The sequence below is a fragment of the Gadus chalcogrammus genome, chromosome 15 (genome assembly GCF_026213295.1).
Source record: "Gadus chalcogrammus isolate NIFS_2021 chromosome 15, NIFS_Gcha_1.0, whole genome shotgun sequence".
Lineage (NCBI taxonomy): Eukaryota > Metazoa > Chordata > Actinopteri > Gadiformes > Gadidae > Gadus > Gadus chalcogrammus.
This window is the reverse complement of record NC_079426.1, coordinates 22,358,780-22,382,161: the sequence shown is the minus strand read 5'-3', so window position 1 is coordinate 22,382,161 and position 23,382 is coordinate 22,358,780. Positions and strand designations below refer to the sequence as shown.

General features: G+C 42.3%; 1 protein-coding gene across 1 annotated transcript; it reads right to left on the bottom strand.

The window, feature by feature from the left end:
- Window positions 1–484: 484 nt before the first annotated feature.
- Window positions 485–21,430, bottom strand: LOC130404480 (transmembrane protein 26-like). Its single transcript, XM_056609232.1, has 6 exons — window positions 21,164–21,430; window positions 12,412–12,508; window positions 11,760–11,843; window positions 6,307–6,527; window positions 5,944–6,026; window positions 485–4,406 (listed from the first exon to the last, which is right to left on the bottom strand). Exons 1-6 carry the CDS (start codon window positions 21,346–21,348, stop codon window positions 4,144–4,146), a joined length of 933 nt encoding a protein of 310 aa, XP_056465207.1. The 5' UTR covers window positions 21,349–21,430; the 3' UTR covers window positions 485–4,143.
- Window positions 21,431–23,382: the final 1,952 nt, after the last annotated feature.

Below are 23,382 nucleotides of genomic sequence, written 5' to 3'. Positions count from 1 at the left end.
GTTTGTGATTTATTTTGTTTCCAGACCTCAAGGTCATAACACTACCTGTGAAATAATATACAGATGTCTCATGTGTGTGTAGTGCAGCCAATATTGTGTTTATCATCAATAAATGCAGTACAGAAATAAATTGACCCCACTAGTTGATAACGCCCGGCAAGAACCCTACCCCTTTCTTCAGAGGGTAGGGAGAGCGCCGGATCTACTTCCTGAGGCAGAGGTCTTATGAGGTAGAGGGACAGCGCTAGAGATGAATGACATTTGGCAACTTTGAAATATTGTCAACATTGTATCATAACTTACAAATAATTAGTGAAACAGCACAGCCCATGTTCTGGTAGCTGTACTTGTTTTAAAGTTTGGATGCATAAAAGGCAGTTTTTTTGCGTAGTTCCTCCAGTGGTATGATTAATTAAACAAACTTGACTAACCTGATGAAAGAAATCATACAAATCTTTTTTTTTTATCCACTTTTTATTGAGAAAGACGCATAAGAAAACATTTGATTATATATAACATTTATTTTGTCTTTTACAAAATCCTATAATTATAAAATATGTACATAAAAATCTGGTGTTCACATTTCAAATTAATTATTAATTGTGATTAACATTATAAGCAGTGTTTAATAACTAGTAATATTATTGTTTAGAAGCAGAATACTTTGCATTAAATATTATTAAACATTTATTGGCCCTTGACAGTCCCAGACCTGAGAAACTGTTAAATGTATTTATGTCAATATTACTTTATTGGAATAATACCATTTATTTTACTCTCTCTCTCAAACACACACACACACACACACACACACATGCGCACACACACACACACACACACACACACACACACACACACACACACACACACACACACACACACACACATACACATACACATACACACACACACACACACACACACACACACACACACACACACACACACACACACACACACACACACACACACACATTAATCGACATTTCTGTAAATGTGCCAGCGTTAGCCAGCAGGAAAATTTTCAACTGTCGTCCTTTGGCAAGATGTTAAACTAGGCACAGGATAGCTAAAAATTGAAACATATTAAGAATACAGACAGCAACAGACAACAACAGTATAACATGATGCCAATAGGCTCCAATAAAACACATAACCATACAAGCATTCATACAAACTACCATGAGACAGCTACAAGAATTCATAGCAACAGACAAACATGCACTCTTAAATTCTGTCAAAGGTATAAAGCCAAAAAAAGTGTAAAATCACTGCACACTGGTAAGCTAATGTATTTATGTAGGTTCAGTCTACTGTTTATTTTCTTAAAGTTCATAAAACGGCCGACAATGGATGGATGTATGGTTGGAGGTGCAATTTCTAATCTCCACTGGCAATTGGTTTCATAGTTTAGAGGCTCTGACAGAGAAACATAATTGGCCAAAGGAGCTGGAACTAATTGGAACTACACAGTCCCCTCTTAGAGCAGACCTTGTTTTTTTCTGCTGTATAAAAATGTAGAGGGGTGGTGGAGCCTTGCCATTGATAATCTTACAAATCAGTTTGTTTTAAAATATTTCCCCAGCTGAACAAGTTATATTTGTCAATGATGTAACGGTGTTGGTAAAGCTTGGGTTTTCTGTCAAAAACTTTAAGCGCTTGTTTGTGAAGTGATAAAATAGGCATTCATGTTGTACTATTCACCTGAGCCCAGGTCATGTTAAGTGGGGAATGATCAGAACATTCAGACAGAGCTTCATTATTTGCATGACCTTTCTCACTTGGTTTTTGAAGGATAGAGCCGTGTCAAGGATAATACCTAGATATTAAAAATGTGTAACTGTTTGAACAACCTTTGGTTCGAAGTGAGAAACAGTGTTAGTCTTGTTTAAAAACATACAGACTGTCTTCTTTACATTGAGATGCAACTGTCAGTCAGCAAGCCATTTATGTACAAATACCATTGTATCACTGAGTTTGGCAGCAGCTTGGGCTTTGTTTTTTGTTTTTTATGAACATAAATAACTATCATCAGACTACATCTGAAATTCACATCGAGTGCATACTAATGGCAGGTCATTTATGTTAAGTCTGAACAGAATAGGGCCCAGGATAGATTCCTGGGGTACGCCCAGTTTATTCCTCAGGGGGGGAATGAACTGTTCATTCATATCAGTTGTGTCCCCTGATTTATAGACTGCCACAACAGTGGCTGACTTCCAGTCCTTTGGGAATTTTCCCTCCTTAATATAGGTGTTAATAATTTGAGTTACTGGCCCTGTGAAAGAGGCAGCATGTTTCCTTAAAAACATAGAATCCCGTCGAAATATGTATTTTGATTTGGAAGTTAATAAAAGTAATTATAGACTTAACTTTGGATTCAGAAATCTCTGTCAGAGCGAAGACTGGCTGTGTAATATCAATTGGTGATGAGTATAGTGGACCACTTTGAGGGCTATGTACAGAATTGAAAAAATGGCTATTAAAAACAGTCGCTATTTCTGCTGGTCCTTTATACAGGGTTTTTATTGTCTTTGATCTCCAGCTGCTTTGTTACTTTAATAGGCGCGTTCCGAATGAGGGAATTCTTGGAAAGCGGCTCAGTGTTTTGGCTACGCCCACTCACTTAGTTCCCCTCTGCGTCCTTTCCCATACAGGAACCTCAAAACAGAACGCAGCAAGGAGGTAACAGAGAAAGTGTTGTGGTTTAAAGAAATTTACATCAGCGAAATGCAACACAACGTCTTAGACAAGGGCAAATGGTAAGCCTGTTTTTCTGTAATGTTAAAGTGTGTTTTTCTGATAGAAAATTGAAAAACTTCACCACATGCATACTTCACTCCATTAAATGGTAAATGTACTGGATTTATATAACACTTTTCTAACCAGTGGCCACTCAAAGTGCTTTACCACATGGCCTCACATTCACCCATTCATGCACACACCGACAGCGGAGTCAAACACGCGGGCCCGTCAGGAGCAGTTAGGGTGAGGTGTCTTGCTCAGGGACCTCGACAGCCAGGGATCGAGCTAGCAACTTTCTGGTTACCAGCCTTCCGCTCTAACTCCTGAGCCACATGCCACCCCCACCACATGCCGCCCAATACATACTCAATGTTATATCTAATGTTGGTGTCCCGCCTCAACCGTAGCCAATCAGCATCGACTAGTTAGGAGTGGCTCGGAAAGCTCCCACCCCGAGGCAGGTACTACCTGGGCTGCTAACTGAGCCACTAAACGGTGAAGTTGGGCGGATCTTCTCTCCCAAGCCACACCCATAGCGGCTCACTAGAGGGAAAGTCCCTCAGTCCGAACGTGCTTATTATGTCCTTTCCCTGTTAGTTTATGCAGAAGGTCCCAGATTTATTTATGATTATGACACACACACACACACACACACCGCACACACACACACACACACACACACACACACACACACACACACACACACACACACACACACACACACACACACACAGACAGACACATGCAAACACACATAATCTGACACAGTTTTCAGATACAGTTCATGAAGCATAGTGAAATGAGAAGCCCAGTGCTGCCTGAATGACACATATAACACACACTGAATAGCACATTCTTTTTGAGGGCTTTAATGTATGATCTGAATGACACATTTTTGATTATGGCTTTTTAAATGAGATCCGGGGCTATTCATAAAACATTAAGGGAGTTAGCTTCGGACTTACATGCCTATGGGCATCGCTGTTGGTGGTGGTGGTCATGGTAAACAAAGTCTGCCTTTCCCTTTCAGTGGTGTAACCTATTCACCACGTGATGAATACAACAACTGATTAATTTTGTTAAAGGTGTATCCGGCTTGACCTGCCTCTTTGTGTGTTTGTGGGGGGGGTAATTAATAGATTATTATTTGTTAATTAATTAAGGGCGCCACCAGAGGGCCCCCCCAAAACATTTGCCGCCCTAGGCGATCGCCTAGTTCGCCTATGCCGAGCGCCGGCCCTCTGTGTTTGTGTGTGTGTGTGCGTGTGTGTCAATGTGTTAGTGAGCGAGATAGTGTGTGTGTGTGTGTGTGTGTGTGTTGTGTGTTGGTGAGTGAGTTAGAATGTGTGTGATTGTGATTGTGTTTGTGCGCGCGTGTGTGATGATGTATGTGGGTCATCATATCCCATTATCTGACCTGGAGTCCTGGCAGATGACCACCAGCCTGTACACGTTCAGGGCGAGCACCAACAGGTTCTTAATGGCAAAGAAGACCAGCATCTGGTTGAAGACTTTGAAATGTATGAGGACAATGAGCCTGACCGCTAGAAAAGGCCCGTCGTGGATGAACAGGGCCTGAGTAATAGTCCACAGGTCTGTGCTGTGTCTGGTCAGTAGCGAGGAGCTTCGGTCACCCTCGTCTTCTGGCTTGTTGTTGACCACTATGGGGAAACCACACACAGAAGGGAGGGTCGGGATCAGTCTTTGATTAGTCCCCCGACGAGGATGGCTGATTGCAAGGCTAACAATGCAGCATACTTCAACGGACACAGCTCTCAACAAAAATATCCTGATCCTGCCAAATATAACAACCTTTCTAACATCCTATTATATATATTTTCCTAACTCTTTTTGTCTTTTTTCTAATGACAGCTTCAACCTCAGTGATAAACAGTGAATGGAGAGATGGTTGAACCGTTACTGTTGGGGTCCCCGGCAGGGTCACTGTCACAACAGTGACCCTGCCAAAGAGTCTCAGGGCGTATTCACACCAGACATTTCGTCTCCTCTTTGCTCCATGTTGAGCCACGACTCATTTTTAACGGATCTGATAACGTGATGCCGGTCTGATAACGTGACGTTGATCTTTGAAATTACCGCCCTAATCAAACAATATAAATAAAAAAACAAGCAGCAATGGGAGACTGTTGCGTCCGAAAAAGGCATATTATTTTTAGAACTGGGTCGGGTCGAGCACGGCGCTTTTACATCTCAAGCGAACCGCACCAGGGTTTGTTTGGAAGCAAACCAAGACCACCTCTCCGGCTAGGTCTTGGACCGGCTGTTTGGTCCGCACCAGTGTTCGAAGGTTTGTATTCACACCAGCCCAGAAGGTCCGCACAAGCGATTTTTTTGGTTTGGTTCGAACCAAACAAGGCAGTTGTGAATACGCCCATCGTTTACAAAAACAAACTCACTTAATAATACAAGCTTCTAAACTACTCAAAGCCCCCCTTACATATATGTCCCTTTACCAAGAAAAGTAAACAAGCTTAGCTAGGTTCAGGGAGTACAAACATGAATACAAATGGATAATTCAGTAAATATAAAGGCACTTAATATCAACTAAACAGTTTGACATTGCCAAGTAAAAACTGATCGTCCCAGAATGGGAGAGGCTATTTACCCAAACATCATCATTGCTTCGGTAGAGTTAATGGTGCAGGTGAAGCACATGTTTAAAATTAAATATGACACAACAAAGAAAAGTGAATGCAGACTTTACGGTCATCCTTCCTGCTTTGTGTTGACCCCAGTTGCTAGAGGAAGCAACACACAGAAGGGCTGGGTCCAGTCTTTATTTAATTCCCCAGATCGGATTGATGAGGTTGTCCCAAGATGTGCACACGTTTATATTCTTTGTTTATTGTTTATGTGCTTAATTGTATACATATGCTCCTTGTACACCAATAACTCTAGCAATTATGATGTTTTGGTGATTAGCCTCTCCCGATCTGGGTCAATTTAAACAATCAGTTTAGAACTTGGCTGAAGTACAAAGTAGCAACCCCCCCCCCCCCACACACACACACACACACATACACACACACACACACACACAGACACACACACACACACACACACACACACACACACACACACACACACACACACACACACACACACACACACACACACACACACACACACACACACACACACACACACACACACACACAAATACACACACACACTGACCGGATAGATGTAGTGGGAATTGCAACATGCTCCAGGTCCAGACCGCCAGGGTCATGTAGATCAACTGAAAGCTGTCTTTGGATCTGGAGTAGAGGGGCAAAAAGGTGAAAAGATTCAGAATTATAGTGTCTGTGTGGTCAGACATGTGACTCAGAGTTATAAGGAATTGGGTGATTGGGACATCTTTGTTTGTGTGCGAGTGTGTGTGTGTGTGTGTGTGTGTGTGTGTGTGTGTGCGTGTGTGTGTGTGTGTGTGTGTGTGTGTGTGTGTGTGTGTGTGTGTGTGTGTGTGTGTGTGTGTGTGTGTGTGTGTGTGTCTGTGTGTGCGTCACATGTGTGCGTGGGAGGGATATGAGTGCTTACCCAAGTGATGGTGTCTCACTGGTGAATTCTAGGATGTCTGCCGCAGTTCCAACGAATATGAGGAGAAGCTGAGACAGCTCGTCCCTGGTGACTCCGCCCCCTATGGGGAGGAACCACTTGCCCACGATCAGCAGGATGAGCTGGGTCATGTGGAGACCCAGGATCCACTCTTTGGAGCATACTGCCGAGATAAACTTGTCCAGACGCACATTGAAGGAATCCTTGAAGGATTTAGTTAGAAATGTGAAACTTAAATCAAATAATACAAAACAGACGTCACATTTTTGTAATTTTGAAGATTGGATAGTTGGATCGAATTTGGGTCAATCTTATCAAAGAAAACCACTTCAAATATCAAATTTATTAATATCATTAATCGTAGAAACTTGGTTATTTTTTTAAATATATCTATTTTGTTCAAAGTTCTCTGCTTTTTTGTCAGTGATCTGATTTTTGCCCTAGCTGTCGTCTTTGTGCCGACTTTTTGTCTGCATTTATGACACAAACCTCTTCCGTGACTTACATTATTACTTGCCTTTTTTTAGGAGAGTATCCCCATTTGCTAATGATCTTTTGAGTGTCATCTCAGTGCCCTGGATCTTTTTCAATGAAGCAAATCCAGCGGCATTGTTTCTCAATGAAGCAAATCCAGCGGCACTAGGCCATCAATAACCACTAGCTATGTTTGCTATGTTTGCTAGCTTTTGCTCTCTCAAATTCTTATTTGTTTGATAATTAAGAAGTCGTGGGGGTTTGTCCATGTAACAGAGGTGTGCTCCGTTACCAATGCGATGTCGTTAATTCTGTATTGTCATTGTATCGGAGGGTAGACGCAGCTATGGGGCTTTAGTGGGAGCTTTCCAGGTGTTTCTGTTAGTGGAGGGAGACCCATGAGAGAGAGAGCTGTGTGAGGTTGAGGAGGGATTGTGCTGCAGTGCGACAGGTGGAGGTGTTCATCTGCCAGGAGCTGAGACAGTGGATGTGGCAGAGGGGGCACAGCAGCAGGACAGGACAGGACAGGACAGACGGGTGGTGATGGCACAACAACGACCACCCTGGGAAGAGGTGGCCGTGTTCTCCATGAAGACCATGGGGCTGTGGTCCACGTTTGGGGCTTTACGTCTGCATGAGAGTGTGATGCAGCTGGCATGAAAGGAGCCAGCCGCGGGGTAGGAAAGGTGACAGGTAGTGGTCCCCAAGGGCCTGCTTAAGTCCATGCATGGAGCAGCAGGGTCAGGGCACTTTCGAGTCACAAAGACACACTGCCATCTCCGCCAGAGCTTTTACTGGGCTCAGTTCAGGAGAAACGTTGCAGACTTTTGCCGCCGCTGTTACCCCTGTACGTCAAGCAAGGGCCCATTTTGCTTGCACCACTCCAACAGTTTCCAGTGCGGGTACCAATGGAAAGAGTGAGGCTGGATGTAGTGGATCAGTTGCTTCACTCAGGAGTAACTTCCATCCCTCTCCACCATAGACAATTTCAGGAAGTAGCCAGAGGCGTTCTCCCTCCCAGGCCAGGAGGCAGAGACGATAGTGGATGTCCTGGTGGAGGCTTCAGGACCGCCTCAGTGTGCCGGTGTGAGGCACACTTTCTAGCTGCAGAGCTAGTCTGGGTCCACAGCCCCCAGTGGAAGAAGGGTCAGTTTCCTAAGCTTGACAGCCAGTGGGTGGATCACTGCAGAGTACTGGAGAAGTTGGACGAGGTTGTTTACAAGATGCAGCAGGTTCCTTCCCCAGGCGAGGAAGGTAAATAGAGGCCGACTAGCTCCTAACAGAGGGGGCTCTGTAACACTGTTATTGCCTCCCACTCCTTCTCCCCTCACATCCTGCTCAGCCCCCTGAGGCAACGCAGGATGCCCTGATGACAGTGTTTCCGGTCCCCTCTTTATCATCCCCCCCATCCTGCGGTTGAATCCCCTGTACTTGTTCCCTTGTCCCCAGGCCCGTGAAGGCAGAGGTGGTTTTCCAGATCGCTCCTGAGACTTTGTTTGGTCACTCGGTGCAAGGATCTATCTCTTGAGGGGGTAGTGTAGCGACCCTGTAACGACTGGAGTTCTGGGTTACCGGGGTCTTCCTGATAGTTACTCAATTACTCTCTGCCAACCACAGGAATGCTTGGAATGATGGTCATCGTGCCTTCTAGTACTTTAGAAGGCAAAACAGTTGTTGCCAACTTTTTTGATTGTTGTTGTTGTGTTTTTGATCTCTTCTGAGTGTGAGCCTCGATGGAAGTTGTCACAGTTGATTAGCTGTTATTAAAAATATTATTATTATTGTTCCATTCAAGAAGTCCACGATCGCATTCCCTGTAATAGAAAGGCGATATTTAGTGGTGCTCACACCATGCGATGAGAAGTGATAGATACAGAGATATAGATGAAGATAAACATATGCTTGTACGTATACATTAATAGAGCGATATGGATATATATATATATATAGAGATGCATCTATACAGAGATATGTAGAATTAGTATATGCTACGTGTGAACCTCCTAAAATGGCACAATTTGATTGGATCACTATCTCGGGATATTGGGCAATATCCCATGATTGAGATCTCAAACTCCAGATATTGTTTTCATCGCAAAATGTCCCGCTTTCGGTCGTCTCGTCACGCTAATATAAACAAATAAACTGCTAATAAAAACAAACAAATCCCAGCAAAAAGTGTTATCTTTTTTATTTTTGGAGTGTTCACGTGTAGTATATACTAAAACAATTATTCACCTCAGACTCCGTGAATAGTATTCACTATTCACTTCACCTTCTGCGAATGATTGTTAAATATAGATATAAATGTATTCTGTGTATACATATATATAGAGGGATTATTTGTTTATCAACACGGAGGATGCGTGCGCAGAAAAATGGCAAAAAGACCGGTTGCCATGTTTGACCGGTTGCCATGGTTATCTCTGTGTGGTTAATTTGCAGTAGAGGTGTTAAGTAGCGATTTTGTCAGCTTACTGTTACATTAAACGGTAATCAGAAAACGCGGTTATATGCTATAGACCCTATGGTATGGTATAAAGGCTGGGACAAATTTCGAAATATAAATATGTACACTTGATGTTGAAAGCATAGACCGTCGCGATTCCCATTGAAACGAATGGCGTGGTGATTATTCTTCAAAGCGAGAGCTGGTAAATTGTGAAAAATGAATTAAACTGTAATCAGACAGCGTGATTATATACCGTATTTTCCGCACTATAAGGCGCACCGGAATATAAGCCGCAGCAGCTAAATTGAATGATATATAAACCGCACTGGACTATAAACCGCAGGTGTTTTAATGTTTAATTACCATTAGGGCTGGCCCGAATGCCATTTTCAGGCTTCGAATACTTGTTGTTTTTTCCGAGCGAATATTCTTCGAATACTCGTTCCAGAAGAAAACACCATCAAAAACAAAATAAATAATCCCTATATACTCCCTGGAACCGATTTTGACAGTATCTGCATATTTTGTTGAAGATTTATTAGCTTTTGAACGTTAATTAGTAGGCCTAAGTGGGTTGAAGTTCCTTAGTTTTTCCCCGTGAAAGCGAACAGCTTCGTTCCAAATCAGCTGTCCTCTGCCATCTCAGCCCTTACGGGAGCTTTTCCATTCATCCTGGAACGTGCATCTTTTCAGGGAATTTGTACAATAAATCCATAACAAATACCGAATATTGATTTCTTATGTGTCCATATTATATCCATTATATTGTCCGGGTATTCCCAAGACGGTCACGCTCTGCAGCAAGCCAGTCACAGTTGATTGGCGCGGCGCTGTACAGAGAACGTAAACAAACAACTAAGCTAAGGTTAGCATTTCGTCAAGTATTACTTTTCCTCCCGAGATCCCGCTAATGTTGTGTTATAAAGTAAAGGGAAACAAGATATCTATTCTTCCTCCACCCCTCTCGCTTCTCTGCTTGGTGTCGCTAACGCTTATAGTTTGCCTCCCTCGCTCTGGTAACGTCACGTAACTGAGAAAAAACAACGAAGCTCCGAACATTGATTTAAGCTTCGAATACAAATTTTCCGAGTGGCCGTTAGCTGTAAAAATCCATAGATTAGCCGCACCGTTATATAAGCCGCAGAATCGAAAAATGGGAAAAAGGCGCGGCTTATAGTCCAAAAATTACGGTATATTGACCCTAGAGTATCTGTGGTATAAAGGCTGGGACGAATTATAAATATGTACAATTCATAACGTTAGCTCTCTGGCTCATAGCTCAGCGGAATAGAATACCTCCCGTTGCCAAGTCGTAGCTACGATCCGTCCTATTTATGTGAAAAACTTTATATTTGGATTGTAAAACGCATGAAAATTTAAATGAATGATCTTAATTTATTTTCCTTGGCAAGTGACCATGGTATAAGCGGGATAATGCCCTTCGAGGTGTCAAAAAATTGTTTGATCGATCGTAATTAAAGGGGACTACTTTTTAAGGGAGATGAACTCAAACAGAGCATACATTTAATTAGCATGCAATACGAATAAGAAAAAGCATAATTATCAAAGTATTTGAATTGTTTTATCATGTTGGCAAGCAAGAAGTAGAATAAATGGGATAATCAGTCTTATTAAAAGGGTTTATGCAACCAACCGCACAGCAAGGCATGACTGCGGCTCTTCTCGCTCCCGTCTCTTTTGGCCAACGACATGCGTGTAGAGCTGGGAGTGGCCTAGAGTGAAGTAGACTGATAATCCCTCCCTCTCTATATATATATATATATATATATATATATATATATATATATATATATTTATTTATTTATTTATGTGTAGGTATATAGACAGAGAGCGAGAGAGAGATATGGAAATAGACACAAACATGGTTATACAATATTAATATAAGTTTTAATCAATTGTTTACCTTCTTGTCTCCAACTCCTAAGGTGTTAGGGGGGAAAGACTTCCCGGGGTCCGTGCACCGTTTAATGTACCGGGAGGGAAAAATCAGAAGGCACCGGAGGAGTGTGAGTTGAAAAATATATATATTCTACAATGGAAAAAAGTATTTTTCTTCATTTAATCCAATCCGACTCGTTTAAACCAGCCATCATCCACACATACTACAACAAATAAGTTTGTTAAATTATATAAATATAAGTCAAACTATGTGAATAAATGTAGTTTGTTTAGTTGATTTACAGATCCAATGGTTAAGACAAGGTATTTTCCTGTGTGCCTATATAACGCTGGTCGGTCTACTATTCTGGGGTAATAGGTTGCAACCAGGCTAGCGGAACTTGCAGCGATTGATTTACTGATATGTATGTGAGAATAAATCTGCTGGATTCTTCTACCCAGATGACTCATCCTCATTACACCATCCAATCGCATTATTGGGCCAACTGCCAGGCCATGAGGCCAAAACTGACATACAAATATCCTATTGAAGTCAGTGACTTCTACATTGCATTTATTGGACCTGAAGACTTCAACCGCTTTAACTTACATTTATGGAGGTGATATTTTGCGAAGTTACGTTCTGACCATTGAAAGAATCTCGGAGAGCCGCCCATGAGTCTAGACGGTTGCACTATGAAGATGAAAAGAAACATGTGAATGGATGACATTCATACAACAATCTTCTCAGCACTAATTAAAAGTCAAAATGCATTCCATTTACAGTCTCACATACTGTGAGTATGTGGTATCCATAGCTTATTACAGAAGGTAAATGTTTGTGGCTATAAGCTTATTACAGACAGTGAGTGGTAGCTATTAGCTTATTACATAAAGTGAGTGGTTGATATTAGCTTATTACAGACAGTGAGTGGTGGAGATTAGCTTATTGCAGACAGTGAGTGGTGGATATTAACTCACTACAGATAGACAGTCAGTGGTAGGTACTAGCTTAATGCATACAGTGAGTGGTGGATATTAGCTTATTACAGATAGACAGTGACTGGTGGATATTAGCTTATTACAGATAGCTGACAGAATTAACCACATGAATTGCTGTGTTGATTCAACGGTCGTATCACTATCATGAATTCTATTATTAATGTTCTTCTTAGTATTTATCCACAACTCTAAAATGAATGCGGCTACTGACAGTCATGGTTCATGGGATCTTGGTTTGCTAGTTTCTCTGCGGGGATCACCTGTGGCTCATTGGAAATGTTCTGGTGGTGATGGAGCTCCAGGATCCAGATGGAGGGAATGATGCTGATGAGGAACAGAAGAATGGCTGGAGAATACCTGGAGAACATCCAACACAACGTTTAGCAAGGATACGAGGTGGAAATAAGGGAAGATGAGGCTTCTTTTAAATGGTGAATGGATTGCATTTATATAGGGCTTTTTATAGACCCACTGTACAATATTGCCTTACATTCACTAATTCCGCCACACATTCACACCCAACAGCGGAATCAACTATGCAAGGCGACAGCCAGCTCGTTAAGGTGTCTTACTCAGGGCAAGCTTGACACTCAGCTAGGAGGAGCCAGGGATTGAACTAGAAACCCAGCTTCCAGATCTGGTTCTGTGTTTAAATTGTTAAAATATAATATATAGCCTGTAGTTATGTGTGATGAAATAAAATTGAATGAAATTAAATGAATGAATGAAAACTTCACCTTACATTTCTGACCTCCTAACAACATACGCTCCCCCGAGGGCACTGAGGTCCAATGACCAATTAATAGTCACCATCCCTCCGTCAAGACTTAAGAGCAGGGGGGATCGGGCTTTTGCAGTCATTTGCCCCAAACTGTGGAACGAATTCCCTCTTCATGTCAGGCTAGCCCCTTCAGTGTCCGTCTTCAAATAGAAACTATACTAATTTCCTGAAAACTAATTTCTATTCTCTTGCATTTAACTCCATATACGTTTTATTATTGTCTAGTGTTTCCTTTTTTTTAGCTGAATTAGATAGCTGAATTGCACTTTGTACTTTGGTCTACTCTTGTGGTCTTTAAAGGGCTCTTGAATAACTATAATAAATGTGAAACTTGAAATACACTTTCAGCTGTGTTTATTAGCTATCCAGTCCCCAGGTTTGCAGGTTGTTCAATATTTTTTTCTAAAGACTATCCGAGCCTCTGTCTCCCTTCCTATGAACTTAAGCCGTTGGAAACAAGAGGTGTGCAGCTTCCTTTTTTCTTCAACTAATGTAAAGGACCGGGGCGATTCTAGGACCAGACCTTTAGGGGTGCTCAGCCCCTAGTCACAGTGTAACATACATGCAGGGCCTTGAAGGAGAGTTCAACCCCCGTCAAAATAAAAAAAATCACTGGATAACATTGAATACATTAATATTGTTCTATATATGATATTTTAATTAAATAAATAATACTTTGAACAAATTACTTATACATTTTTAAATAATGTCCTTCCATTACAGTACACCATATCCTCAAGCAATGAGAGAGGAATCCTACAATACATAGACAGTCAAATCAGGACCTCATCCAATCTGTTCATATGGGAAAGCAGCAACAGGTAAGATATAACAGACTATAAACAAGTTAAGTGACTGCTATTAAAAAAGAGTGCATGAGAATGCTGAGAATGGGTCAAGCTATCTGGACCCATTGCAGTTTGCATACCGCCCAAGGCTGGGGGTTGAGGACGCCATCATCTACCTACCCTAGCCCACTCTCACCTAGACAAGTCGGGAAGCACTGTGAGGATCATGTTTTTCCATTTAACACCATACAGCCAGTACTGTTACGTGAGAAGCTGGAGCTGATACAGGTAGACACCACCACAATATCATGGATCATGGATTACCTGAATGACCCCGGTTTGTGAGGCTGGGGAGGTCTGTTTCTGGGCAGGCAGTCAGGGGCACAGGAGCTCCACCGGGGACTGTGCTGTCCCCTTTCCTTTTCTCACTATACACCTCAGACTTACAGTATAACTCTGAGGCTTGTCATTTACAAAAGTTCTCAGAAGATACTGCGGTAGTGGGGTGTATTAGTGGTGGAGATGAGACAGAATACAGGCAGCTGGTGGATAACTTTGTTGCATGGAGTGGGGAAAACCACTTTGTTTTAAATGTTACACAGACCAAGGAAATGGTGGTGGACTTCAGGAGGACCAGGCCTGAGCTAAGCACCATCTCTATCCTTGGGGATAAAGTGCAGGTGGTACTAGAGAGCTATAAATACTTGGGTGTGCGTATGAACAATAAACTGGACTGGAAGCAACAAACGGAGGCTGTCTACAAGAAGGGTCAGAGCAGACTCTTCTTCTTGAGGAAGCTAAGGGCTTTTACGTACAGTAATGTGTGCATGAAATTGTTATGTACGTTTTATCAGTCTGTTGTGGCAAGTGCCATTTTCTTTGCAGCCATCAGTTGGGGCAGCGGTATCAGGGCTTGTGACTCTAAAAAGCTTAAAGGAGCATTTCACTGGTGGAGGCATGAATATATGCAAATTGGGTCCTATATGTAGTTGAATAATAAAATAAATTTCTAATTTGGTGCCGTCTTGACCGAGAAAAGGCCGAAAGTGACTTTTTGGCGCTTGTGGATTGAAGACAACAACTCCCACCATGCACCACGATGCACAGCTTCGCTGGCCACTCCCGCTGATCTAGATCTCCGCCTATCGGACGCCTCGCTGTTCCATCTACCAAGCTGATACCGCAAGACTGCTTGAAAATCCTTTCACACATTTCTAGTAAAGAGTATTAGTTGGTGAACTCAGTGAATTAGTCCTCGTTTGTATTTCTTATGAAATGGTGAACTTTTGCATGGTGCCATCTTCTTTGTCAGATCCAGTACCTTCCGCCATTGTACTTCAGTTTTATCAACAGCCTCTGTTAGCTTAGCTTCAGACGCTGTGGATGTTAGTTTCTGCTGGTGAAGTCCCACCCACTGGCACTGCTCTAATAGGTCTCTAGCGTCAGTGGGTCCCACCCCCTACCCCCCACCCCCTAGAGGGGGTGGGACTAGTGGTTGTAGTCTTACGAGAAACCTCCCCTCTTACACTTCCTATTTACTTCTACGCAAAAATCGTCATATTGCGTCATCTTAAACAGGAAGTGTTGGAGATCGATACGGATCTCTCCAGTCTCTCCAGAAAATAAGGTATTAGAAGATATCAAAAATATGAGATTAGAAGGGCTGGCTATGTGCTGGGGACTGCTGTCCCTGGAGGTGGTGATGGAGATAAGGATGGTACAGAAATTTTATTGTATTTATTGTAGATGGTACAGAGTATTATGGACGATAACACGCATCCCTTGCACAATCTAGTGAGTAAACAAAAGAGTGTTTTTAGTGGGAGGCTAGGACAGCTTAGGTACAGAAAGGACAGATTTAAGAATACTTTTTTACGTGCACTTTATAATAACTCCCCTTTTTAGAAAAGTTGAAAGTTGAAATAAGTTGAAAGTTGAAATATTCATTTAAACTTTAGCGCTGCTTATATATATATTATATATATTAAACTTATATATACTTACATATGCTTATATATATATGTTGTTGTTTTTTTGTTTTGTTTTTTTGCACCTGTTTATTGCACACCGATGGGGTATTCCACAAAGCCGGTTTTATCACATAACCGGGTAAGTTAACCCAGGGTTTGCGGTAAGGTTTTCCGTTCCAAAAGGAACACAGTATAGTTACTGTAGAAACATATGCTCTGAATCAAACCTGGTCGGAGCAGGTTTTGCGCAGGTTAAGTTTGGAACATAACCCGTTTTTGGGTATTTACACCCGCGTTCACCGCAGATTTCATGTGTTCACAATGGCATGCCGTTTTGATGAGGCCCGTTGACATCGGAGCGCAAATTATTCGTGCAATCCACCGGGAGCGATTAATAAGACCACGGCTCAACATCTTGGCATATCGGATGACTTTTTGCTGGAGAGATATAGATTCTCGCGCAAATCTTTAATATATTTAAATAGCCTTCTCCAGCCTTACATAGCCAACACTACCAATCGAGGACCTGGCCTAAATTCACTCCAGACTATTTGCGTAGTAGGGGTGTGCCAAATAATCGTCATGACGATGCATCGCGATTCTAATTTTCACGATCTACTGCATCGATTGTTGACGCCAAGAATCGATTATTAATTTAAAAAAATGAATAATTAAAAAAAAAAAAAAAATTTTTTTTTTTTTTTAGATAGTTTTATAAAGCCTATTCACTTTTTGTGGCATCAGTTTGTCCTCTTATGTTTATGAAATGATATTGTTGTTATAATGGCAGCTACTTCCAAAAGGGGAAATGTTTGAATGTTTTCATTTCATTGGTTTAAAGGACCACTGAGGCCATGTAAACGGCACTGATTATCCTTATTTTGTTATTTTAAGTTTTATAGATCCTTAGCACTTCTTGTCAGTGTATCCAGTAATAGTCGTTTCAATAAATACAGCTATGTATGAATTGAGTTGCTTTGAGTTATCAATTGAACACACTATCCAGATCATACACAGCCAGTCAGCCACTGGTAATGGCTTAATTTTTTTTTAACAGTGTTCAGTGAAAATTCGCAATGCATCGCAATGCATCGCAATAATTCAAGTATCGCGATGCATCGTGATAGAATCGCATCGTGGCATGTGAATCGTGATACGAATCGAATCGTGACTTCTTTGGCAATACCCACCCCTATTGCGTAGCCCTTCGTTTTTTGCATTTGGTAGTTTTATCTATACTTTTGGAGATGCTGAGCACATCTCAGTCCTTTCAGATGACCCATCCACGTCCGGACCAAGATTTTCATCGGCCTCCTATCATACAAAGAGCAATATTGGCTGAGTATATAGAGGCTTTTACAACAGAAAGTTTAAAATAGTCCTATAGGGCGCGGGATCCGCGTTGCATTGTGGGACGTGGCGGCCATGTTGATGGCTATGCGAACGTTAACATAACTCTGACATAACGTTGTTGAACGAAGAGAAGTAGCAGTAGAGTTGAGAAAGAATAGCTAGAAAAAATATGTTAAAATCCCGAAAAGGATCTGGAATTTACCGGGACACATTAAATAGAGATGCCAGGGACCGGTATGGTGACAAAATCAGCATTATTAATAATTTGGATCCATATGAAGTTCGGGCGGCAGGTAGCGGTAAAGGAGGGGACTCTCTAAATCGACGCCACTTCGACCTGGCCGGGACTTTACGTCCTACGTCACTCGCTATGGGTGTGCATGTGTGCGCATAGCCGTCACTCACGATGGGTGTGCATGTGAGAAAGGTTTTGGCTTTAGTGTCTATGGGTTGGTAATAACAGTTCTGATGATTTTTCTGATGGAAAAGTGGTCTTTTATTTCCATAATCTTTGTTCAGTGAACGCATAAACCCATTTGTTAGTTAGCAGTTAAAAAAAATGCGATCTCTTTGTTTACAGTTACCAACGACCAACTGATGATTGGGGGTTCGATTCCCTAGTGATGCAAGGTTTTTTCTTTCATTTTGGACTGCACACACATCGCGAGTGACGGATACTCAATGTACACACATCACTTTCTTTACAATTTCTAGGCAACCGAAGTTTAAAGATTGTCAAGTGGTTATCTCTTGAATCGCATGTACTAAGACCTGATGGGTTAGTGGTCAGAGAACAACTCATTAACGCGGGGATAAGGGGTTCGATTCCTTAATGAAGCTAGCTTTTTTCTTTCATATTGGACTGGATGTTTGTATGCCATTTTGCGTAACTTGTAGTTTATGATGAAGAAATGTTACTGGGGTTAAGGTTAGGGTAACGCTAAGGGTAAGACACAAAGTGTTTTTGCAACACAATATTTCTTACAATAACAAAGTCCAAAGTTTTGATGACTCCAGTAGGAAACTTAAGATACCTAGAGAAATGCGTGAGTGCTCGCAAAACATCAACAAGTCAGCAGTGTGGTACAGGGTGATCATTTCTGATATACAGTACAAAAGCTGAAACTATTAGCCAGGAGTGGGAAAGATGCAGACGCAGACGTGGGAAGCAATAAGACGCACCAACACACAGTTGCCTGTTGCAAAATGGTTCAGAGTTTAATAGAAATAGTTAGGGTTAGCTGGTATGGCGTTATCTGGTATAATGGCTATAGTCTAATGTTAGCTTAGTTCGTGTTGTTTCGTCATGTTAATCGCTAGCCGAAATATAGCCTATCATCACAGACTGTAGGAATGTCACCCACCCTCCATCGCGTACGACACTGACGCTCGTAATCTGTAGTGCAAGGGAGTTCGTATGGCAAGCCATCCCCGCCAGAAAGCGGCATCATTTAGACGCGTATCACCTTCATTACGCCGTAAAATACGCGTGTAAAATGTAGAAAAACGGCGCATTTTACGCCGTCATGCGCAAAAAAGCGCCGCTTTTTACGCCGCAATTGAGCCTTTCAAGAGCGCGCGTAAAAAGCGCCGTTTTGAACATCAAACTGCACGTAAAATACGGCGCTTTTGTGCACATCACAACGCCGTAAAATACGGCGTTTCTATGCTAATAATGTCCGCCCTTCTTTTCTCTCAGCCAATGCATTTGAAGTTTTTGCGCCCAATCGCTGAACAAGACAATAGTGTGCCAATCTCACGCTCCATAGTAGGCCTACCCTCACTCGCTAACAAGACCCCGAGTATACTTGAACTCCTTCACTTGGGCTAAGGACTAATTTACTACCCGGAGTAAGCAATCCACCGGTTTCCTGCTAAGAGTCATGGCCTCAGATTTAGCGGTGCTGATCCTCATCCCAGCCGCTTCACACTCGGCCGCCAGCCGATCCAGTGAGTGCTGAAGGTCACAGGCCGATGATTATCCAATGAGGACCACATCTTCTGCAAAAAGCAGTGACGAGATCCTCAGACCACCGAACTGCAACCCCTCCCCACCACGACTACGCCTCGATATCCTGTCCATGTATATCACAAACAGGATTGGTGACAAGGCGCAGCCCTGGCGGAGACCAGCACCGAGAACGAAACTGACTGGCTGCCGAGGACGCGAATGTATTTTTATTTATTTTTTAAAACAACCTCTTGCCTACAGAGCAAGCGTCTCTATCGATTGGGCCACGGCCACGGTGACCACACTGTTGTAACTGGATTTACTAATATATATCTATATGACGCTACAACTAACAACAAATGAGAGGAGAACTCCTCAAAGCAGATCTGTGCTGGCTGAACTGATTTGGTCTGCTTCTCTTGTTCAGCGATTGGGCGCAAACACTTCAAATGCATTGGCTGAGAGAAAAGAAGGGCGGAGATTATTAGCATACTAGAGGAACGCCGTATTTTACGGCGTTGTGATGTGCACAAAAGCGCCGTATTTTACACGCGTTTTGATGTTCAAAACGGCGCTTTTTACGCGCGCTCTTGAAAGGCTCAATTGCGGCGTAAAAAGCGGCGCTTTTTTGCGCATGACGGCGTAAAATACACCGTTTTTCTACATTTTACGCTCGTATTTTACGGCGTAATGAAGGTGATACGCGTCTAAATGATGCCGCTTTCTGGCGGGGATGGCTTGCCATAAGTTCGTGCACAGATCCCTGAGACAAACGGCTACGCGCAAAGCATGCAAACCCATAGCGAGTGACGAAGGACGTAAAGTCCCGCCCAGGTCGAAGTGGCGTCGATTTAGAGAGCCCCGGTAAAGGAGGCCATCAACATGGCGGCCACGCAAAGTAATTACGTCATGACACCCAAGCCCTATTAACGGACTTGCATCCACTGAATGTTCGATCGTAGCCGGCGGATTCATTACAAGCACTAATCCATCTTGATCTGTGATCAAGATGGATTTTTTTTGGTGACCCAGTTAACAAAAAAGAAACATTTTGAACATATGCGCTGTGTGGCACGCACACGGTTTGCATGTGTTACTTCGAAGGCAAACAAAATCTAAAATACAAGAAAACACAAAAACCTACATTCAACCAGTACTACCCTCAAATGGCCCCTGACTCTCTGAGGAGGTAGGTACCTCCAGGTACCCCCTCCAATGTCTGTGGGTGCGATTACCGCTCGTAGTTTGAGGGGGGTTTGTAGTTTAAGACGGGCCCGTCTGTGGTGCGACAGGAGAAGGAGGAGACAGTCTTTTCAACTCGGAGACAGTCGAAGGTAGGCTACTGCATTTGGTCTTTATTTGATGCACAATGCTAATGTGCTTGGCCATTGAGATGTGTTCCCCCCCATTACAATAAATGATTTTCGGCCTTTTCGCACGTTCAGCCATCCTCGCGAGAAAAGTTAACTGCAAGACTTCACTTTTTTTACTTGTAATACCTGTTTGCTTACAATTCCCTTCAAAAACATTGGTGGACACGCTGCAGTGATTGGATTGATTCGATCTAACTGCCGTTACGCGACTCGAGGGACACAACATTACATTACATTAGGACCTACGGGACAAAAAATGAATAAATGAACGACGGGACTCGATAGTGGTACCGATAAGCCCAAACGGATTTTCGGGTTTTGAAAAAAGTGGAACCGGGTCCTTGATAGAACCGGGTTTCGATCACAACCATGAGTGTGAGTTTGGTTACAGGAGAACACAGAGAGATGGAAGGAAATTATTTTTTTCACCCGGGCATCGTCTGCACCAGTGCTACCTATACTAAAAATATTAGTCGCACCATTAAATATTTTGGTCGCATGTGCGACCAAATCTGGAGCCCAGCGAGGTGACACTTGACACATAATAGCTACAAAATATCAGATAATTCGAAAAAGAATCCCATGGAAACCTCTCTATTGTAATTTGTGGATGGCCTGAATCTTGATCTCCTTTGGTGAAAAGATAAGGGTCTCCCTGCAGGGGGGGACGGACGGACGGACGGACGGGGGGCGACGACGACATCCAGCTAGTTGGACCGGCTACAACAAAGGACATTTGTAAAAAAAAAAAAAAAAAAAAAAAGGAAGAGAAAGGTAATTTAACTGCAAATCTTACCATTTATAATCTTTTCCTCTTCTCCTTGTCATGGTGACCACCATCTCGGCGACTTGAGGTAGGAAGAGGAGCGTCAGAAGCCAGTAGTAAGGGTTTTTCTTGACCCATGCCACTCTACAGACTCCTACCAGCGATACAAGAATAAAACACGCTCTGGTGAACACAGCAGATATAAACGTCCACATGACGGATCCAACACGATAGCATGTGCACGGAGCAATGTGGTCTCTGTTCCCGTTGCTGCACTTTAATACATTTGAACATTGTCCCCAAAGTTTAAGCCCCGCCCATGGAGCAGAACGAACATCATCCGTTCAAGTTCAGATTCAAGTCTTTTATTTAATTTAACGTAAGGTTAGTACCTACCTATTTGAGGCAGAATCTTTTTTATGTATCAATACATAAAGATAAATAATCTGGAAAGCAATGAGTATGTTACAGGGTTATAATATAACTGGACAAAATAGACAATTATGTGCTGATCCAGTTGCGTTCAAAGTAAAAGTTGCCAGATTATGAGGCATTACGGTTAATACGGTTCTTAAGTGACACGTGAATGTAAGAAATCACAGACGATTGAGATGCCTGACGGCTCTACAGATAGAAACTTCAGTCTGCTCGTCTGCCGATGTGACAACGAATGTAGGCCTGCTGGTATTGCCGCCAGAGGTAATGCCGTTTTGTTTGACGGGTGGTGGGAGTCCTTGATAATCCTTTTCTGAGGGTGTGGTAGGTGTCCTTTAGGGCTGGGAGCTATTTGCCAATAATGTGTTCTCCAACCTGACCACCCTGCGATAGAAGCTCCTTGACTGTGAAGCTACCGTGGACCAATAGTGCACCTGTAAAAGTTTGTGAGGTTTGTCTCCTTAAGAAGAAGAGACGTTTCCAAGGTGATTTGACCCCCTTGTCTGTGTGGGCAGACTGTGTCAAAACTTTGATAATGTACACACCATTGAACCTGAAGCAGCTGTCCCTTTCGAGAACGTTTTCATATACGTATGGGTGCAACATAACGCTGCAGATGAGCATCTCAAGTCAATTTGAACAGTAGCTTCCCACCTGGATTGCAAATTCATAAAAATCTCATTTTAGGAGGGGACAGGGTGTATTTGGCTTCATGTAGCTGCATGGGATTTTTTGCCAGTGTGTTGTTATTCAAGCCATCCAGCGATGTCGAGGGGAACGACATATGGGGCCGGAAACATTGGAGAGGGGACATACTCTTCCTGTCTTTGTTTCAAATGTTCTACTTACCATCCAGCTATTTGTGTCGCACAGAAGCAGCTCACAGGGATCATTAATCACAGTGATTCCGCAAACAGAGTTGTGATCCACTGACTAGACATCAGCCTTGTGTCACACTGTTAATACAGATGTGTCAATCTAAAGTTACCTCATATGGTTTCACAATTATATGACATTCAAACAATCAAAAAATGTATGCATGAATGAAAAACAAACTGTTATTTAATTTAGGTGTATGTTTTGGTCGCTTTATTTTAGCCAATATGGTATTTTCTTATTTTTAGATCTTCTTTGCTTTATCAACTTCCTTGTTACATGGCCACCTCCATATAATGCTAAAATGCGAAAAATGACTCTCACAAGAAAAACATGGGATAGAAACCTGACTTGTGTTTGCTTGCTCAAAGCTTTGTAGGTCATGGCCAGACTGGCCCTTGATGTTTTGTTATTTTGCAATGATAGATAGCTTCCAACAACTGGCATTTGCCAATAAGTAGTCAATACGCACATTGTTATGCTTCCTCAATGTGTGCTCTTCTTTGCCCATTCTCTAATTCTTTCTGAATAACACAGACTTTCTACAGAGTCATACATTACGCAGAGGCGGACAGAGTACACAGCTTCCTTGCTTGAGTAAAAGTACAGATACCCCTTGCTAAATTTTACTCAAGTACAAGTAAAAGTACTACAGTCAGATGTCTACTTAAGTAAAAGTACCGAAGAACTTGTTTTTAAAGGTACTTCAGTATCAAGAGTGCAAGAGTACATTTTCTAAATATTGCATTATTACTGCCACAGTGCTTACATTTATGTATAGAAACGTCCTACATGGATTTATAAAAAAAAAATATATCTTGGAGAATGTAAAAGGAATTGAAAGATTGCTTTATTTATCATTTCTCACTTGCCCACAAGGCAATAGCACAATAGTATACAGTATAACAGTATACTCAAGAACATAAAAACAATTGCTC